We start from the raw sequence: 21,988 nt of genomic DNA on the forward strand, positions 1-21,988 counted from the left end.
GATCAGCAGAGACACTAGATGAAACCACAGCGTTTTGAGGGAATTGCAAAGGTACAGATGTTCAAACGCAGTGTCTTTACTGAATGTTGAAAGCTGTAATGTTCATGTTTGCCTAAATCCTTCCCGCTGAACAGTCATCCAAAGAAATGAATGCCTTCATTTTTGCAGACTTCAGAATAATTTTATATATTTACCTCTTAGGCTCTTCTGGAATTCATAAATCACACTTAATGAGAAGTATTAGCACGCACTTACTGCAATTACATGATGAATGTTTGATTTCTGGCTTATAGCCTGAAAAATACATAGATTTCTGTGATCTCTACAAAGGTAAAGATGAAACCTCATGTTTTAATTAGGGGCTAATAGCTTTAGTTCACTGCAATGCAAAGGCCTTTGGTTTTTTAAAAGCTTTCCAACCCAGCTGAAAGTCTGCTATTCAATTAGTTTGGAGTTATACATCAGCTGGTCAAGCAATGACAGCCTAAGCAGCTAGTGCTTTCTCCATAAGAGCTTGTAGTCTGGGGAAAAAAATGCATTGCTTTTACATTCTCTGGCTGCACCAGTGCTGCTCAACTACTGGTGGAGACTGAGCTCAGCAGGTCCTACTGCTGCAGCTACGCAGGATTAAACCGTTGAGTCTACCCATATCTCAGCACTACTGTTCTGCCAGGGCACAGTGGCCTACGATCAGGCTACAGTGGGCAGGGAACACACTACATCACTGGAATCATCTCAAACGGTATGGTGAGAAATAATCAAACAATAATAAAAAACTGCTGGTGGCATCACAGCCCACTTTACCGTCAGTCAGCAGTCATCACCTCACACCCTCCATCAGTAGCCAGGGGTCTTCATCCCCACCTCACACAAAAGCAGCCGAACGGGGAACCTGGGTGACTGCCCAAAGTCATCCAGCAAACTATCGCTGCAGGAGCTCAGTTGGCTTCCTCAGACAAACCGCCCTTGGTCAGGCAGCAAAGCACCTCACCGAACCCCCCCGCTCTTCACAGCCTGCAGGCGCGGGCAGGGGAGCCGCTGCCTGCAGAGCCAGCCCGGCCACGGGCTTCCCAAAACCCTGCAAAACCTCTGGTTAGTGAGAACTGTGGCAATGGATCAGCCAGTGTCACAGGCACCATGGTGTCAGCTGTGGAGCACCACCCTGTGCCCTGCCCCTACCTCAAGGTCTTTGCTGCAGTTCTCGTGCTCTTCCAGCAGACCAAGCCCGAGAGCCTCTGCGATGCCACTGGGAATGGGACCTGTAGGAAGTCTGCGCTGCAACAGTGATTTCCAAAAGACAGACTTTCCACAGCTAAATACTTCTCGGTCCTGCAGGGTCCATGTCACCAGCAGTTACACATGGGCCAGTCGCACGCCAGAGGGGAGCACCTCCCTGAAGGCTGTGCAGGCAGAGCTGCTACAGGTGCAGATACGAAGGTGATAAAACTGAACAAAGAAATGCAGCCTCCCAAAAAACAAGCAATTATTCTTTACTGGCTTGCCAATTCACCTGTGGTCAGTCAGTCTTTGCAAACTGGCTGCTGCTCAGCTCTCAAAATCCACTTGTCCTTCAGTAATCACAAGGGTGAAACTGCCCTCCTCTGCCTGATTGTGTGTTTTCTCACTGTAATTAAACGTGACAAGTAGCTGCAGTAAATATTTGTGCAGTCATAGCTCATATATGATAATCACCAAAACCAATTTCATCAGGGAATGTATATGAATTCTAGTCTAGTCTGTAGCTAGGCTGATATTTGTAAACTACTACAAATTCATTATAGCTGGGAATTTAACAGCTCACTAGCAAAAACAGAAGCTACCTCTATTTTTAACAGAAAAAGATAACTATTATCCATATACTGAATATACAATAAAGTGAATTTAAGAAATAATCTGATTGCCACTAGATGGCATATCTCAATTACTAATCTGAATTCAGGATTGCTTTTTTTTTAAAAAAATATTCACTCTCTTTGCTATCGTAACACTTTATAATCATGCTTGCTTTCTATTTTTAAATCAGACAGCTTAAAAAAAAAAGCATTCATCAGAAAAAAAAATATCTTTTACTAAAAATATACCATCTGCCAGTGAAAATCTAGCTTGATTCTGTCACATCTACAACCAAACCAGGTTAATAACCAAAATCACAGATGGTTTCTTTATATAAATATGTACATCTCCCCATAGTGACTCTTCAGCTGCTTCCCAAAATTGCTGGCACGGCATTACCCCGTTTCCTAGGCAATAGCTGTGCCTTACACTCAGCCTGGACGTTATGCAGCTGGAAGGGATTTCAGAAGATGCCATCCCCTGCCTGTGGCTGTTTCCAATACCAACAAGGGATGCAGCGGTGCACAGCCATGTCTCTACCAAAGAACAGCAACAGATGGATATTAATACATTTTCGTGCAGCTGGTCTTTTCCTCAGATGATCAAATCTGCTAAAGGATTCTTTGACTTGCCCAAATCCCCACATAAGGCTACATACCAAACATCATGGTGATCTCGACCGGGTAGCGTAGGGCTGTAGTCAGAGTAATAAAGGTGGAATTTGATCCTCCTGCAGCATTTAACAGTATGAACTGATAGAAACAACTAAAGTACAAACAACAAAACTATTGTGGGGTGTCATGTTCATTCTCCCTCAGTAGTTATGTATCAGGGTCTCCTCAATCAGAAGTGGTTATTTCCTGATTCTTGTATGTTCAGACTCACTTGAGAAGAACACTTGAGCTGGGTTCTGTTCTTGTTCTACTACCAGCAGTGACAGGTGTTTCAGACCAAACTGTGAACATATTGCTATCACTTTGAAAATAGGTACCTGCCATTTTCCAAGAAGTTCCACAATCATCAAATCTGTTAAATAATTTTACAGAGAACAAACAATTAAATTCACTTCTTTCTTTTCAGTCATCTAAAAACCTATGGAAGTTAAATTTATTGTAATAACTAAGAGTGTACTACTCTGTGGCAGAGTGTAAAGCTTCTCAGGAGCTCAGGGGCAGCAGGGTTTAACATAAGCTAGACTGGCCCATGCAGAACCCTGAACTACTTGGACCAAACTTCTATTGGTACCCATATGACATAAGACCCCTTCATACGACAGTGAAGGCTGAAAGATCGTAATTAAAACCAGTTTATCATTTCTAAGTGTATGATAAAAAACATCTGAAAGAATACCCTCAGAAGTAGAGTAACATAAAGTCCAGGAGTAGGACTGACCCACAGTTTAAACCCCATTCACGGCTATGACAATGAAACAAGTAATAAAAATCAATTCACTACCTACATTTGGGCTCCAATTATGAATACCTGTAAAATGGGCGTCATGGTAGCTGTCTGAAACCACTCTGAAATCTGCTAATGATCTGTTTAAATACCGGATACTATTAAAATTAATGGAAACCAGCATCTTTCCTATGGCCTTCTTTACAATCAGATGTCAAGTTCTTTCATGTCTGGGTTCAAATACCTGTCTATAAGATGGCAGGCTCCATCCTACTGTATCATTCAATCACCTGCTGCTGTTAGCAGTGTGTTATTGCAGAAAGTGTGAATTTAATTAACGAAATAACCAGAAAATTGCAAATAAAAGTCACTGCTTTCATATAAATAGGATTTTAAAATGCATATAGAGAGTATGTAAAGTCTTAAGAAGCAGTTGCAGTGTGTTATCTGTCAATGAAACTGAACAAACACTGATTTCAGACCTGGCATTATGAAACTATGACAGGGTAAGGAGCACCCACTTGCCGTTCACTTCCATTTGTCTTTCACATCACTGAGAAAGCGTTTTCAAATGATGAGAAGAACAATTACTGCCCTGCACTCCAGGCAGGAAAGTACACTGAATTCATTAATGGCAAACTGTGCCTGCACAAGTAAATTAATCAAACGTACAGAATAGCAACTTCTGAGTTTAAAGCATCACCATTTCAAGCTCAACTTCTAGAAATCTCACCACACACACACTGGTAAATCTTTATTTTAGGGGAAAATTGAAATTATCAGAGCAGTTTCACTTGTTTTTACATACAAAAAAAGGCACACCTGCACATTTTTCTACTTAGGAACTTGCCTTACAAGTGCCTTGAAACAAATCTTGAACAACTGGCTGAGATTATTGACAACATTGCATTTGGAGCTTACAGCGTTAAATGCAGCCAGCATGTCATCCCACACCACCACCGCCCCTGCGGCCAAATGCTGGCTGACCAGTACAAGGCTGCCTTCTCCCTCAAATTTCAGTACCCAGTTCTTAAGGAGTTCCTTTACTTTTAAACAAAACACAGGCCACTATGATGCTTCTTATGAATATTTTAATGAAAACAGAGGACCAGCTGTTCAGATTCAGTCAAGAAACCAATGCTGAAACGACAACCCTAATCCTAGGGATAGTACCAAAATGGCAGATTCAGCTCCCCATTTTTGAATTTTTAAAAGTGTATTTTTGCCATGCCTTCCCATTCTAGGACACCAGGAACTATGAATTGTGCAGTTTGTTTACCTGCAATTTTAGATCTTGTTCAGGCATTGGCTTTACTTCTTACAGAAAGGAATAACTAACTCAAGAATTACAATAAAAATGCGACAAAGAATAAAGTAAGGATTGTCATCTTTGAGTTCACAGTACAATAACATACTTTCCTATAACTTTCTCTTGCAGGACCAAAACAGACAGGAGCTAAAATTCTTCAAAGTGCCCTAGATACTTTGGCACCTATATGTCATTCACAGAAAAAAGTTAAAGCACTTACACAAACAGGATTACATCTCCTAATAAAACATGATGACTTTGAAAATTTTAACTAGCAATACATTAGTGCAAGAGAAGCGTAATTCCCTTCAGTGATTTTTGAATTCAGTCCTAGTGCGGAGTAATTCAAAATTACATTGCAAGTCAGTGTCAGGATAATGCAGTAATCCAATACTATCCTTACAAAAGAAACAAACAAATGAAAAAACAATCTCCCAAACCCCAAATAATACTTAGATCTGCCTATATTCATAATTAGTACTGATAACTAAAAATTGCTCTGTTGAAGCATCACAATTGTCAGAGTAAAATTCATTACACTGTAAAAAGCCTGCTCTGGAAAGGTTTATTCTCCATACTGTATCTCTGCCCTTAGCTCTTTGGAGAGGTAATTTATCAGCACTCCTACCAACTTCTGCTGGAGACTAGCATTTCCCATTACAAGAGCAGTCAACTGAGCAATATCAGTCCAGTCTAAGCCTCTGAGAATAACAACGGCTTCATCATAGAGTTTCTGCTGCTCGGCAGGAGGCAATTCCAACAAAATCTGAGGGACTGGCCTGAACTGCCCAGTAGTCATCCAGGCACCAAGCAATCCACCGAATGCTCCTCCTAGAAAAGAGACAGAGATGTCGTTACTCTTTGCCAATTAATGTTAACACCTGAAATTCTATACACAGCTTTCATCAACAATGTTCCCACCTTTATTAGAAATCAATGCAGAGTTGCTTATATGTCTACTTTAACTAGGTTTACACATGAGCTCAAAGCACCAATACAGATTTTTAAAGCTTTTTACATCCACAGCAATCACAAAGGAACTCTTTACGCCATCAAAGCTAATAGTTTTAAGCTAGAAATCAGAAACAAAATAACACTCCTCATGGCACTGGTCTCTTTAGGATAAGCTCTACCAGTAAATAAAACCACGCCCAAGGAAAACACCAGACCAACAACTGCCTTGCCAGTGCCATTAACACATTATCTCTTACTAGAGATTCCCACGAGGATCCAAGCTTTCCGCTTCTGTAGAACTGCACGCTGCAACCTCCTACCCCCATGAAGTCCACCCCTCAGAAGGTGCTCAGAGACCAAGCCCATCAGATACGTGGGGTTAAACACATTCCTGCTTTCATCTACCAAATCAACACTCCAGCTGCACTGCCTATCCCAGTGGGCCAAGAAGTGCTCTGGTAAGTAGAGTGGTTCCAGGTCATCAAGATAACTGCAGACGGATCCTCTACAGATGACATGATTGAGGTTGCTGCTGAGAAACCAGCCTTGTAGACATACACAGCTGTTCTCTTTCAAAGAGTTTCCAGTCTAACGTGCAACACACTGCTCTCCGACAGCAATTCACATGCCTGGCACCCCTGCCCAGAGGCACAGACATCCTGGTGGAAGGAAGGAGACCTCCCACAACCAAGGGGCATCCAAACCGACCCTGCTTCCAAAATTCCCACCTCCAGTGACTGCTCCTAAAAAGTCATTTATGCACTAACAGGCATGCAGTTTGTCATTAGACAAAAATTTTGTAATTTGCACATTTTACTCCGTTGGCAATTTTTCCCACGATACCACAGAAATACTTGAAAGCCTATGATGGCTGAATTAATCTTCAAGGAACTTTTACGAGAACATCAATATCTGATTTAGGGGCACTTAACGCAGAACCACTAGAAGTACTGACGTCGAAGTTCCTCATCTATTGAGACAAGATTTGTTACATGATCATATTTTCCCTCCCCGACCAACACGTCCACAATCCATTCTTCTCAGAGCTGGCAGTCCTTAGAAAGCATGACACGCTGCAAGTTGATTCGGTGACCATTGCAGATGGAAGGTAATTCATCCTCTAATTCTTGGTGTAAGGCAGCAACAAGGATGGTCCCTGCTATCCAGTCACATACCTACCAAGGCTGTTTGTGTAAGTGAAAGTGCACTTGATTGCAAATGTCCCTGTGATTGTCCCAAAACCCACTAAAGACTCAGGGTCATTCACCTTTGCAATTAAATTGGGGTCTTCTGATTTAGTTGCACTGCAATCAGGACACAGCTTTTGGTATGTATGCTTAGTACTTATTATTCTTAATATATATACTTATTACACTTATTATTGTATACTTCTAGTATACAGTACCAGGTATACTTGTGCCTCTCTCATCAGTGGCTGAAGAACACTGAGCTTGACTGGAAGACACAGAACATTATGAAAGCTTAAACAAACACTTAAACAAAATGAGAAAACACATCCAATAATAACTTCGGTGTTTCTAATAATCTCGCTCAAGACTAAGGCCACTTATGTTTTATTTTTACTTCTGATTTAGAGCTTATGAATTTCTTACAGAAGCTTAATTTCACTTCTTTGTTCCCAATAACTTCAGTCATACATTTGTCAAACTATTTCTGGCTATGAATTAAGCTCTGTGCTTGTAACAGGAATAAACACAGCTTCATTTTGCATTTTCTGTTATCATTCCTCACATATTATTTGGTTATTTTTTGTTAACCCTCACGTAGGCATACTCCAATTTACTCCAACACTAATAAATCCGTGAAATTGCTGGAACTGCTTGCAGGAGTAAGGAGCATTGAAGGATCAAGGCCCACATGACTTCAGTGACAAGGCAGCTTTCAAACTAGACAACTCTTAATCCAAGAGATACAGAGGAGAGAACTCTTTAGTATTAGTCTCTGACCTTTCTGTAATTTTCCATACAAGGAAAAAACCCAAAGCCAGAGGGAATAATGAATTTCAGAGGCAAAAAACAAGTTCATCAAGAAGTGGATAGCAGGTACTTTTAAAATACAGAAATGAACATTATTTTTTTGAAGGCTCCAGAGTGATCTTATCGCAGCCTTCCAGTACTTAAAGGGGACCTACAGGAAAGCTGGAGAGGGACTTTTTCCAAGGGTGTGTAGTGATAGGACAAGGAGTAATGGATTTAAACTGAAAGAGGGCAGATTTAGATTAGATAAAAGGAAGAAATTTTTCACTCAGAGGGTGATGAGGCACTGGAACAGGTTGCCCAGAGAAGTTGTGGATGCTCCATCCCTGGAAGTGTTCAAGGCCAGGTTGGACGAGGCTTTGGGCAACCTGGTGTAGCGGAGGGTTTCCCTGCCCATGGCAGGGGGGTTGGAACTAGATGATCTTTGAGGTCCCTTCCAACCCTAACCATTCTATTATTAGAATAAGATCATTAGGCTGACCAAGAACACTTGACCACCCTAGCTTTACACCCCAATTTCCTTTCCTCTGTGCCACCAGGTACCAACATCCCCCCTCGCTGCTACCATGGCCTCTCGTGCTCCTCTGCCCCCACTTCACCCCTCTCCTCTCCGTTCCCCACCGCAGGGCTGGAGCAGAGCCCGCACTAACAAGCTCAGAGCCTGGCAGTTTGCTTTCTTTTGAACAGCTTGTTCCAAAGGTTTCAGAGGTGCCACTCTCTCAGCCTCAGCCCTCTGCACGGCTTCCCGTTTGCTGCACAGGAGCCAAAGTCAGCATGGTCGCTATCACCCTAGAAGGAAACACTGACACATGCCTTCCTGGTGCACATCTTGTTTCCAAAAAACCAACATACAAAATGGCATCTTGTGAAAGCCCAGTTAACATGAAATCTCAGTGCTGTGTGCCGCTTTCCTTCAACCCACACCTACTACACAGACTTGCTAGTTTCTTCACTCAAGGAGTTAACCACACTTCTTGTTCCTAAAGCAAAACACACTTACCTACAGCAATTCCAGGTGGACCTCCCACCAGACCTCCAATAAATGCTGTTGCACCTGCTAGCAGTGCTCCTCGACCAGAGTGTTTGACAGCAGCTTTCATCCCCTTCTCCTGAGAGAGGTGGCAGAACAGTTTCATGACATCGTCAACATTGATGGGCATCTTGGTGAGCTAAAATCCTGGAAAAGATGTTTTAAGTTATCTTTTGATCGCTGCAACAGGGAATAAATTTTGCTCCTAAATGAATTTTAGGAAAAAATGGAGTTCAGGATTTTGCGAGACTAAAAGGACAGAGGCACAGACAATACAGTAAATAAAAAATAAATTTGCTTTCTCTTTCATTTCTGGAAAAATGGAACTTATTTGCAAACAGCTAAAGGTTATTGACACTGCAAGTGAAATGGCACAGTAGACAAAAAAAATCTGGTTTTATGACAAATTCAAACTTGTCCAAACAAGGACAAGTACCAGCAATGAAAGACTTAAGAAAGCAGAGCCTCACTCTATCGTAACTAGCAGATTATAATTGATAAATCTGACAGGTATTTTCTCCTCGTCCTAATTCTTGCCACGAAACAGTTGTTTGTTATCACGTATCAGTTCTCCCCAGTTTGTTACATGCTTAAACACTTCCACACCGATTTCTGAGGCAGGAGGCTATCCATAGCAAGCGAGATCCTGAGGGAGGGAACAGATTTCAGGAGTTGGAAGAGAGACCTGGGACTGGGAATAAATGGCGGGCTCTGGAGACAGGGCATCTGAATCGTAGGGGCGTACACGCACGGCGGTGGGGACTCAAAGCAGATGTGCAAGACGACTCTCATTTGCACGAGGAGGCAGAGTTGGGACCTCAGCACCCTCACAGGCAGTGCCAAGTCTCTAGCACGGGACAGATACCTGCTCCTGAGAACACTTCCTCTGGCACCAAACTTGTCCCACCAAGTTCACTTTCTGCTGCTGGCTATCTAAGACCACTCACTTCCACAGAGGCCCACTGAGAGCGAGAGCGTGGCTACCCATTGCCCCTGGGTGGCCACCTGGCAAAGAGGGCAGCAGGGCATGCCTGGGGGAAGGCTCCAGCCCCAAGCCCTGCAGGCACAGGAAGCCACGCTACTGCACTGAACACAGCCCTGAGAAAAGGCACGTGAGCATGACCCAGTTAAAAACAAAAAGTATGAATAAATGGCAACTTTTGGGCATATCTGTATATTAAATATTCTTTTCCCCAGGTTGCTTGCCTTGTCACAGCATAAAGTGCAGGATTTGCTAACAGAAGCAAACATGCCTCAGAGTTGCAGGTGTTGGCAAGTTTAGGGAGCAAGGAAAAAGGCTGCGTGAAGAAACAGTATGGCTTCTCTGCTTTAAAAAAGAAAAGATTCTACCTGGAGAAAAAGATTTTTACCCCTTATTTTGCACCTAATGCTTACTTGTATTAAGCCAGTCACTTGAATCAAACTTTTTAGATTTTCTAACTTTTCCAGGCACCCATCCTGCAATCTCAGAGACATATTTGCAAAAATGCTGACCCCTCAAATTAACAACTGAATTCAAATGCAGCTCTGCTTCAGTAGTGTTACAGAATGCCAAGCACTGAAAAATGCATCTTTGGCTTCCAGTTTGGCAAAGCAAGTGGATACTTTTGACTTTAACAACTATTTTAATGATAGCAGAAAAGAGAGAGATACTAAAAATACCCTCACCTCATGTTGCAAAAATAGGTTTGATACTAATGAAAGACACTGATTCAGGCCAATGAGATCAGAGGAAAACCCTCAGAGGGAAATTAAGAAACTCCATCCCCATAGCGGACCTGGAGGAGTGTTCAGAAAATAAGGCCTGACAGTAAGAAAAAGTTTGCTCATTAAGCAAATACCATTCTGCTTACCAGTTGATGAAAGGGTTTGCAGGGGAAAAAAAATAAAAGTATTCAATACGATTAAAAATATCACATATACACAGAAGGCAGATCTATTGTCGTGCATGTAACGTTAGCACTATCAAACAGATGAGCTTTTTGTTTTCCAGCCTCTAGAACACGTTTTATCCAGGAGCATGTACAATACTTTCTCAGCCCAAGCCAGCTTGTCTTCATGTCTTTCTCCAACAGATCTCCCCAGTGCAAAGTGAACTTCAGCTCATCACACAGTTTTTCATGTTAAAAATTAACTACTGTGAAAGTGAAAGCTTTCTTTTGCACTAAAATGGCTGACTCCAAATCATCTGTGTCACTGCAGTATCCAAGCACCACTGACACTAAGCAAGAGTCTGGATTTTGGGAAGGGCCCACCTATGCTCCATAGCTGCAGAGAGGCACAGTAGGAAATTCATCAAATAGTTGCGTTTCTCTCACTACTTCATACATTTTCATGCCAGTCTAAGGAAAACATCAAAGTTCTTCATTTTACTGCCATTGCTTTTTGGTTTTTTGGCAGGCTTATGACACAGCAGTGTATCAGAATGGCAGTGCGTGCTGGTTAGTAACAGTTGAGTGACACACTCTGCTTCCAGAGTTATATATTATCCCATTGAAAATGATTCAAGCTCAAAGTAATAAACAAACGGCTGCTCCGTTTGTCCTAGAGCAGTAAGAAAAAAAAAAAACCAGCATCAAATATACAACTGGTACAGTTCACACTGCCAAGTCTGGTAATGTTGAAAAATGAGAAGATTAAGTATTTGTTTTTACCTTATTAACAAAAGGTGAGCAGACTGCCACTCCGAGTAACATTCACCCCAGCACCGTGGAGCCTTAAGTGCTGTAGGATTCAGTTCCTCCCCTCAGTCAGATGGGAACCAATTTGTACTTGTCTTGCACGTCCTTAGCATGACCTCGGACTAACCCAACCGCCTGAGTGCTGAAATGAATTTGCTTTTTCTCTTTGGGATAAATCCAGTGAACGTCTCACACAAAGCTCTTCAGTATGAAGGCTCTGTGGCACTGACAAGACAACACAAGTAGGAAAGTTGACAACATGGCTCTTGCTGAGAGTAATATAATCTGCTTTCCCCCCAATCAAACCCACTGACTTCCACAATTTCCTAAACCATTTTAACTGTAATATACGTGAAATGACATTTGTGAGCAAAGAAACCCGAAGCATCAGGTTCCTGCAGTGAACAGAAGCTGCTGTCCACTGAAAGTCACCCACATCACGCCACCCACCACACTGCCAATACGCCAAAGTTTCCTAACAGTGATGTGGCATCTCAAGCAGTGCAAAGGTAATCAGCTACTCAGGAGTTTCTCTGAATAAATAAAAAACTCTTTCACAACTAGATTCAAAGTGCAATTGGTCAAAAGTGGAAAAAAAAAAACAGACCATAACGAAAATAGGAATCACACTGCTATCTGGTAGCATACAAAGTATGGTGAACACACGCACTTATAATAACATATTAGTCTCAAGGTAAAGCAGAAACATACTGGAACTCAAACAATTTTAAGTATTTTTTTCCCATGGTAAATTATTTTACTGCTTTAACTCCCCTCACAGCTTCCCCAAGGGAATTTCCACTCCCAAAATTAACGTTTATTTGGGTTTTTTTTTGGCTTGACTGAAGAAGGTTCCTGGCACAGCAGAGCTGTTCCTGCTTAATTCTGAATGCGAACATCACACTTAAAACCTCGAAGACATTACAAGGAGCAGTCATTTTCTCTCAATTCTTACAAATATTTCTATCATCGCTGATTTCTATGATCACTATATTTTAAGTCTTGCAGTGAACTTTAGTGAATATAGTAGCTGACGTACAGCACATACAAGTTTGGTGGATTTTTTAAACTATACATATAGAGCACGAGCAGAAGCCACTAAAACACAAACCACGTATTACAACACACGCACAAAGTAATCCCAGAGATTCCAACATTCAGCACAAAGACACAAATGAGCAGACCAACATTGCAGAGATCTTTTACAAAGTCACACCGGTATGAATTTCTTTGAAAATGCCAGGTTCTCATGAAGAATCAAGGTGTTTAATCAGATAATTTTCAGTGAACATGTTGGGTTTTTTTAACCATACATTACAGGTCATGAAAGCAGGATATTTTGACAATACATTAACAAGTTGCAGCACGGAGACTCCATAAAAGAGTTTAACGTGCTACTAAGACAAGGAGCCATGAAAAAAAGATATAAATTAAAAAAATAAAATCAGCAGACAGACAGCTAGCTTTAGGCTGAGGAAATCAAAAAAAATGTTTATAAAGCTCTGCAGCTGCAAACCTCTAACATCTCACAGACTGGTAAGGTCTGTAAGAAGCCAACTGCAAGATGCGGACCACAAAGCTGTGGTTGACAACAACCTAATGATCAGAATCACTGGGCGAGCCAAATAGGAAGATAAGCATATTTGGAAATGCCAGTGAACTACAAGGGAACAAGAATCCTATCCCAGATTAAAAGGAGCTGTAAAATTTGTGTGTCAGAGGCAGAATCAGAGGACAGTCAAAAATACTTATAAACTTTGATTGCGTAACTGAACAAATAAACAAAAGTGCAATTTGATTCTAGCACCAAAATATTTTCTACAGAATCCACCCAGACATTAAGGATGACTAGGAACATAAAAATACTGGATTTGCACTAATGGAGGGATAAAAACATCAATGATGTCCATAAAACTGGGTCTAGCTTTCAGCAGTGCTGAGCTCCCACAGCTCCTACTGACTTCACATGTCATTGAGAATATTCAGCACTTCAATAAAAAAACAAACAAACAAACATGACTTTTGGAAAATGACGTCACTGAGAAACCAAGACCTTCCTTTTTTGTTCTACCACAGTTCATTGGCTGCATTCCTCTTCTCTTTGTGGTCTCCCCAAATACTCATCTCATATGTTAGACTCTGTACTTCTCTCTAGCTACATTAGATGATGCTCTCTGCTTCACCCAGAGACTGGGGAGCAAAGTGAGCAATGGTCCTCTACCTATCCATCCAAAGAGAATGATAATATCATGTGTTTGTATCTCACCTTTGAACCTACAACCAATGAGTTTTACTAAAAAGTACATTCCTCAGAACTAGTTTACTACTTCTTCAGAAGAAAAATGCCATAGAAAGAATTAAAACAACAAAAGGATCACATTGCACCCACCTTGCTGAAAGTCCTATTAATGCAAACAACAAAAGAAGGTCCCCAGATTAATCCATGGTGTGAACGTTTTAGCTCTTCATTATTTCACATTCCCATCTCATTACCCTCCTTCCCCCTTCACAGAATGATGACTTTAGACAGCTAAAAGCCCTTCTATGCCCTGGGCTCGGGGTCCCACCTAAAGAAAAACGAACACACCCTCAAACGTCCACAGAATACATTCTAACCAGGACACAGCCAGCCCACCGCTGAGCTGTCCTCATGGTTCCTTACAGCCTCCTACTGAGCTAACTGAGTATGCTACTCAGTAAACATCTCTACAATATGTATGTACATAGAACAACAAACGCCTACAGGGCAAACTTCAAATCTACCAAGCAATGAAGATGTAGGTCATCTAAGTCTTCTTACCAGGCGCTAACTTTTACCTTGGTGGACACCATAAGCAGGAACGCGGGGTGATGATCTCCAAACAACTGCTAGAAAGCAGACATGTGAACTGTGTAGATCTTCGAACTGAAACTTCAAGACAATAACAAACACTTATGCAAGCAGAGATGCCCAGGAGATAACCCTGGACAGTTTCTTCTGTTTCACCTGTAGGACAGTAGCTCTTTCTGTTCTGCAATGTTGTACAACAAATAGGAAATGAGCACCAGTGCACAACCAAACGAAAAGCACTCGGCAACTGAGGCAGACTAAAGAACACAAATTCAAAACAACAGCATGCACGAAGATATGACTTAACAGAATTCTGGCCTGTTTGATCAACTATTTCAGTAACAGCTGGTGGGCGGGCAGGGAATCAAGATATTCCTATCTGCAAAGGAGGACAGTCTCATCACTGGTCCATACGCACGCTGTTGGCTTGAGTAGCATTTCTGCTCCTAAATCACCACTTTCTGAAAATCCTACCTTTAAAGCTCAGCCTAGTATTTAAAATCTGCAAAGCAGGTGGCTTGATTTAAATCATGACTAGCATCAGCAGCCAGAAAAACTCAGTTTAAACACACCAGTTTTAACCCTGCTCTGCATTTGTAATTTTCAGTTACTTTCCTAAGGCAGTGTTTATTCTTACTTATTGGTGTAAAGATTAAGCCATGCTGATTGTCACTCATTATCCCTGTATCTGGTACTCTTTTTCTTCAAACTACAAAGATTCACTACATCTACAAATATTTATTACAATAATATAATCATGTTGCTGACTATACATTTAATGAAATGCTTTTTCCTGGAGTTTCGGCTATATTAGAAGATAGTAAAAAACTCGTCTATTTGCCAGACAACATGAATTCAACTGAAATGCATAAAAGAGCATTTATTGTTTTCTAAGAACTGCGACCTTAAGAGTGTTGCTTACTTTCTTCGTTTGTGTACTTACCAAACCGAAGCATTTAATTGCTTTATTTAACAAAAGAAGCAAAAAAATTACTCATTATGTGAACAAACTCTTTCTAGGAACATGGGAGCTGACTTTACAAGGCTCTTGGATGCCTAAAAATGCAGGTAAATATTTAGTGGGAATTATCTCCTTCCACTGAGATCAAAGGAAACATGGCACCTAACCTGTCTAGGCACTGAAGATATTCTGCTTACCTGGACTACTAAATTACAAAATATCTGTGAAAAACTGGCTGTAACTCCTTCAGCCCTTAAAATTTTTTTAGACCTACTCAATGTCTTTCTAATTTATAAATTAACAGTGGGAATTTTTTTTTTTATTTCCTAGCCAGCTTCTCTATTTGGAAGGCAGTATTCAAAAAAGTTACAGGTCACATGCATCAGCCAGCTGATATTGAAGCCAAAAAGATCAGAATTTCTGTTAAGAAAGAAAAAAAAGCTGAGACTTGGAAAACACAAAGAGTAGAGGCTGTTCTCCTGTAGAGATACTTGGGGCAACACACTGCACTGGAATCTTCAAAATCTGAACCAAGCCTGAAAATTAAAGATGCTTTCCCTGACTTACTACAAAAACATAAACTTCAGCTCATTAGAATTAATCAACATGTTCTGAATGTTTTAAAATTTATTAAAAGCTTTATGACTAAAATAGGCTGAGCATAAAATGCAATTATAAACTCTTTCAAACAGTCGAAATTTAATTACACTTCGGGTAATTTTTATTTATTTTCCTACAACGCTAATTTCACGTTTACTATCGCTGAAACGATGACACGGCCGCAACTGTAACTTGCGGGAAAAGAGAAATCAGAAGTTAAACCGGAGTTCAACCCCATCTGAAGATTTTTAAGGCTCTTCTCGCCGTACCCGAACAACGGCGCTCAAATCCAGGTGCGGCCCCCGAGGCCGGAGGGCGGCGGCCGGCCGGGGGGAGGCCGCGCCAGGGCACGGCGCTCCGCAGGGACCCTCGCGGCTCCCTCCGCCGAGCCCGTCCCCTCGCCAGCCCCGCCGGGGCAGCGCCGGCCCCCCGGCCCCGCAGCCGGTCTCTTCTGGAATCTTCCCGGCCGCCGCAAACGCAAACCCCGCTGACACCGGGCCGGGGCGGACGGCAGCTTCCCGGGAAACGGAGCGCACAGCGGGGCGCGCCCGGCCGGGCTACGCGCACCGCCGCTGCCGCGGCCCCCTCGGGCACAGCCGGCGCCGAGCGCTGCCGCGGCCCTCCCCGCCCTCCATCCCTTCTCCCGCCTACCTCCGCCGGCGGCGCGCGGCGCACAGAGGGCCGGGCAGGAAACGGCTGCGGCGCCGCTGGCGCCGGGGGAGGAGCGCGGCCCGGCGGTCCGGCCTCCCGCCCGGCCCGGCCCTGCCCGGCCGCCCCTCCGGCACCGGCGGCCGCCGGAGCGCGGAGCCCGCGGCAGCCCGCTCTCACCTGCGCGCCGCCGCAGCGCTCGGGGAGCGGGCGCGGCTTCCTCCGCTGGAGCCAGCCCGACGGCGGCTCCCGCGCTTGCTCCATAGGGAAAGCGCGTAGCCCGGAGAGGCGTTAGGCAACAGGAGCTGGCGAGCCGCCGCCTCCCGCCTGCCCCCGCGGCGGCACCGGGAGCGAACCCGGCCCAGGCCGCCCAAGGCACAACCCGCCCCGGGGAGCAGCTGCTGCTCCTGCGCGCGGACACGGCCTTTGTGGAGCGTGTTACTAAATGTCACGGTGTTTTTGGTACGCTGTTCTGGAGGAGCACCTCCCGATCCCAGCCGAGCTGTTACAGGAGGAGGAAGGAAGAGACTGCCTGCCACAGAACGTTGTTACAACATCCCTGGCCCTAACCTGAGAATGTAATCTGAGAATGTTTTTGCGTGGTTTGCATCCAGGTTTATTTCAGTCGTCAGCTCAGTAAAGTGCAGCGCGCTGGGCTGACACAGCACCGTATGTAATCAAACACGCTGTGCACTGAAGCAGAGTAAAACAGCTGTGTCACGTATGGCTCCTGAAATACCAGTTTCTTAACACCAGTACGATCTTCAAAAAGTTACTGCCTAATGTTAAAAATGCTGCCGTTTCCCAAGAACAGATTATTAACAGGTTTTTGGTTTTGTCAGCTAAGCCTTTATAATGATTTCATTTCTGACTTAAGGTAAACCATCTCCCCTCAGTTCCTTGTTGAGAAGATGGAGGAAAAAAAAAAGCAGGATGAGGAAAAGGAGGAGGAATATAGCTCACAATTTTTGCCCCTTTACTGTGGCTGCACTGGGGACTTCTTAACCTCCTCATGCTTTATATGATCACATAAAATAACTCTCTGTGTAACAACTGAAAATGTTACAGGTCTACTGGTACTCCTGATTTTTATGATTTGGATGTAAAAAGCAAATGTAATTCCTAAAATGAGCACAGAAGCAAAATGCCATGTACATTTTAAAAAGTAACACCCCAAATTCCAGCTGTAAGCAGCTTTCCAAAGAGCAAAATTAAAAGCAATGAAGTCTGCGAACCATTGAAGGGGCAATTTTTATCATTCTACCACAAACTGAATCATTACTTCACTACTCCAGTTAAACACAGGTTATTAGGGCTATATCAGCAGGTCTATTATTAGGTCCTTTTTTTTTGGGGGGGGGGGGGGGGTAGAAGTTACGAAAATGAAAATGTGAGATAACAGTGCAGAGTGTATCCTTCAAGGATGTACACGCTTCTGTAAATCATACTACACTCAGAGAAATTCGACTCTGTTGAAATCAATGGGAATCTGGTTATTGCAATCAGCTGGATTAAGAATTGGTTCTGTATGTAGCAGCCAGCATCTGATGGCGTGTCTGTTACTCTTGGTGAACATTAATGAATACGCATGAATCGGCACACCACACATTCCACCAAACATTCTGTGAGTTTGGGCTAAATAACAGCGCAGAAGTCGTATTTTTGATCTTACTGAAGCAGCAAGACTCACGATAGGTTTTCTCCCAAGCACGTTTTCTACCCGGCAGGCTCCATCTGGTGGCTACCCACACCTGGCCATCTCAGGGGTTCGGCTACATGCTCACTGGTCAAGAAAAAGTCATCCTCGATGCAAGAAGGGGAAGCTCTGCTGGCTGTATTCTGTTGTACAGGACTGTATATTCTGGTGGGATCTGTCACTGCAATCCTAGCGTGTATTTATGCATTTCAACATCCACTCTTAACAAATAATTAGTACCCAAGATAAATGTTCACGTGCTTTTTAAATTCTAGGAGCTGGTGGAGTGAGAGCAGTTCAAGGTGGTCCTGCTGCAAACTGGATCCTGCCAATAATCTAACTGTATTCACTGCAGTATGCTGGGCTCTTGTAAGTACTAGATGCTATTACTATTCCTACATCATAGTTCTGTTTGTCTCCTTTATCAGCATTGATTCACTATTTAATTTCCTTTATCAGGAGGTTTTATGTCTTTTTCCTCTTCATGTTACTACGATCTCTATACTCTTAAATATCAAGAGAAAAAAAAAATCCCTTTCACCCCTGAATATCCTCAAGTGACCTGTCAAAAGCAAGCAGCAGACATCAACTCCAGCAATGGTGTGCTGGCATTCTGGTTTGATGAGCCACTTGGCAGATTTTTGTCAAGTCCTTCCCTAAGATACATCAGAACCCAAAATAACCACAAGCCAGTTCAGCATGTCCTCAGTGTGCTGGGTTCACTGTGTGTTTTCACAGCTTTTGACATACTAGGAGATAGGCCAAGGGGCACCAGGAACGATTTCAGCTGGAGATGGGCTGTTGCTACCCACAGAATGATTCACTCTGGCTTTCAGCCTGCCCCTTACAGGGTCCTGAGAAAATGTCCATCCGAAGCAGGCTCAGTTTGTAGGAACTGTCCAGAAATATACCTGATGCAATTATCTGAAATACCTACTACCTCCACAGGAAACTACGACAGATTTTTTTTAAGACGAAGCATTTAATCTTGTTGGACAGAAAAAAAGCTGTTTCTCTAAATTTTCTTCTGTGCCAGAGATTCCCAGAGAAAACACGAGGATTACACAACTGTATGTGAAAGACTTAGTTTCTTCATTTCATCTGGTTTAACTTTTTTTTTTTTTTTTTTTTTTTAATCTTTGAATTTCTTACTGTCACAATGGTGGGAAAAATAACATTCAAAACTTGAGGCACGTGCAAGTAACATAGATCCATTTGCCTAAGTCTGCAAAGCACCTAAGAATACTCCTGAGATTCCCCCTTCACGTCAATGTGTTAACTTGGATATGGGTGAGGATGATTTAATTTACAATGTTACATCAAAGCGGAAAAAGGAAGGAATGTCATGTGTTCCCCAGAACGTGTGATGGGATGGTCCACAGAGAAGAAAGAGGATGGAAAATGTAATGAAACAGGTTTCTAAACATATCCAAGTTTAGGAGGGTAAGAGATTTCTGTCAGTTCCCCTAGAAGTCTGGGAAACCCTATGCTGCAGTGGAGAAAAGCTGCTTTGCTTACCCCTGTCTAACATCTGGGGCTCTAGACAACTTAAATCTCTCCCTAGACACTATAAAGCCCCAGTATACACACTCTTATAGGGTCACAGGAGTAACAGCATCTGTTCTGAAAGACTCCACCACTTCTGCTTCATATTATATCTATAATTTGAACCTTCCCTTCTTGACAACAATACAGTATTATAACTTCTGAGTTCCTGCCATTGTACTCTGGATTACCAACAAAATGGAGAGCTTCACAAGATCAAACAAGGTGCAACCTGTATCGAAAGAGAAAATGAATATAAAAGTAACGCTATAGCACTTAAGTCCTTAAACAGAGCCACTTAGTAAGGGAAATTTTGCAACTGCAGAACGGCTGTTTAAAAGGAATGGCGCTTTCTCCAGAACTCTGTGCGATAAGAAAAGGTAACATTTCTAAAACCAGGAACCTAACTCCAATTTTCATCTATTAACTCTCTTCACTTCTGTGCATGCAGGTGTAAGTAATACAGTAAAAATGACCGAATTGCTACAGGAAGACCCAATAGCAGGCTACAGAGATCCACTACAAGCAAAGCATATGCTTGATGGCAAATCTTTTCCCCATTTCCTACACTAGATATTCATCAGGGTCTGACTTCTAATTGAATGCAAATAAAGGATATAACAGGTTTTTGCATATGAAGTGAAGATATAGAACATCTGTCTCTTCACAGCCTTTCAATGTACCTTATGTAACATTAAGCAAAGAAGAGGTTTGTCTCATCAGCTTGTAGGAAATGGTGAATTTGAAGAATAGTGTGACTGAACTAAATCATTCCACTGCTGCTGTAAAAGGTGCTTCTTTGATCTCCCTGCACATTCTTAGGTGATAAAATGCCAAGTTGGGCAAAATCAGTCTCAATGCCAAAAAGATGGACTACTGGTGCAGAAGGTCACAAAACACTATTAATTGCCTTATATCATCTCAGTGTTGAAAGATGAACCAAAAATATAGGCTGACACTTTGGAATAAAGCACACATTGCTAGCTAGCACTATCCAAGCGAGCTGTTATTTAAGGCATATCCTTAACTGCAAATGGTATACCTATCTTCTGCTTCTTTAGGCTCTTATTATAGTAGTCATGTATGCTGTTTTTTTACTTCCTCAGCAGCCTAATTCAGTAATTGTGTTTACTGGTACAGCGTAGCCATTTTGGGACATTTTCAGAAAAAGCTACAGCAAATCTGAATGTAAAAGTCAGTGCCCTGAAATTAGTTTTCATAGAATCATAGAATGGTTAGGGCTGGAAGAGACCTTCAAAGGTCATCTAGTCCAACCCCCTGCAAGGAACAGGGATATCTCCAACTAGATCAGGTTGCTCAGGGCCTCGTCCAGCCTGGCCTTGAACATCTCCAGGGATGGAGCATCCACCACCTCTCTGGGCAACCTGTTCCAGTGTTCTACAACTCTCATGGTAAAAAAATTTTTTCCTAATATCCAACCTGAATCTACCTCCCTCTATTTTAAAACCATTACCCCTTGTCCTATCACAACAGGCCCTCCTGAACAGCCTCTCCCCATCTTTCTTGTAGGCCCCCTTGAGGTACTGGAAGACCGCTATAAGGTCACCCCGGAGCCTCCTCTTCTCCAGGCTGAACAGCCCCAACTCTTTCAGCCTGTCCTCATAGGAAAGGTGCTCCAGCCCTCTTATCATCTTCGTGGCCCTCCTCTGGACCCTCTCCAACTGGTCCATGTCCTTCTTATGTTGGGGGCTCCAGAACTGGACGCAATACTCCAAGTGAGGTCTCACGAGGGCAGAGTAGAGGGAGAGAATCACCTCTCTCGACCTGCTGGCCACGCTCCTCTTGATGCAGCCTAGGATGCGGTTGGCCTTCTGGGCCTCAAGAGCACATTGCCGGCTCATATTGAGCTTCTCATCCACCAGTACTCCCAAGTCCTTCTCCTCAGGGCTGCTCACGATCCATTCTCCGCCCAGTCTGTATTTGTGCCTGGGATTGCCACGACCCAGATGTAGGACCTTGCACTTGGCCTGGTTGAACTCCATGAGGTTGGCACGGGCCCACCTCTCCAGCCTGTCGAGGTCCCTCTGGATGGCATCCCTCCCTTCCAGCGTGTCGACGGCACCACACAGCTTGGTGTCATCGGCGAACTTGCTGAGGGTGACAGCATTCATACGTGTTATAGCATGTATGAACACTGAAGTGGAAATAAAATCTTAGTTAAAAAGTAGCTACACAAAATTTCTTCAAGGTTTCCAGAGAGCAGCGAAAAAAGAGACAGTCTCCTACAACCACTTCCTCCTCTCATCTACCTTTTGCAGAACGTATCTAAGAAAAGCGCATCTGAGCTTTCTTCAGATCTCCAATTAAAGGGTATACATAAAGCAGACAAAGTTCAGAGTCAGCTCTAAAACGTGTATTGTAAATTCAGTTAAGGACAAAGCATTCTAGTATCAAGGATGGAAGGATGACATCTGAAGGTGTCTGGAATAACAGCAGTGATACTATTCAGTGGTATGAGAAATCTGTACCATAACTTGGTACTTGT

The 21,988-nt window shown here is 42.9% G+C and overlaps 1 protein-coding gene across 1 annotated transcript; it reads right to left on the bottom strand.

Moving 5' to 3' along the window:
- Positions 1–4,958: 4,958 nt before the first annotated feature.
- On the bottom strand, positions 4,959–8,651 carry LOC104379992 (protein C19orf12-like). Its single transcript, XM_009987396.2, has 2 exons — positions 8,492–8,651; positions 4,959–5,371 (listed from the first exon to the last, which is right to left on the bottom strand). The coding sequence occupies exons 1-2, from the start codon at positions 8,649–8,651 to the stop codon at positions 5,106–5,108; spliced, it is 426 nt and encodes a 141-aa protein (XP_009985698.2). The 3' UTR covers positions 4,959–5,105.
- Positions 8,652–21,988: the final 13,337 nt, after the last annotated feature.

Source organism: Tauraco erythrolophus, chromosome 15 (genome assembly GCF_009769465.1).
Source record: "Tauraco erythrolophus isolate bTauEry1 chromosome 15, bTauEry1.pri, whole genome shotgun sequence".
Taxonomy (NCBI): Eukaryota; Metazoa; Chordata; class Aves; order Musophagiformes; family Musophagidae; genus Tauraco; species Tauraco erythrolophus.

Bases quoted from the DNA above. Each gene is read 5' to 3' on its own strand.
- LOC104379992 (XM_009987396.2), bottom strand. From the start codon at position 8,651: ATGCCCATCAATGTTGACGATGTCATGAAACTGTTCTGCCACCTCTCT. The intron at 5,372-8,491 runs GTAAGTGTGTTT...TCTCTTTTCTAG, and splicing joins TCCACCTGGAATTGCTGTAG to GAGGAGCATTCGGTGGATTG.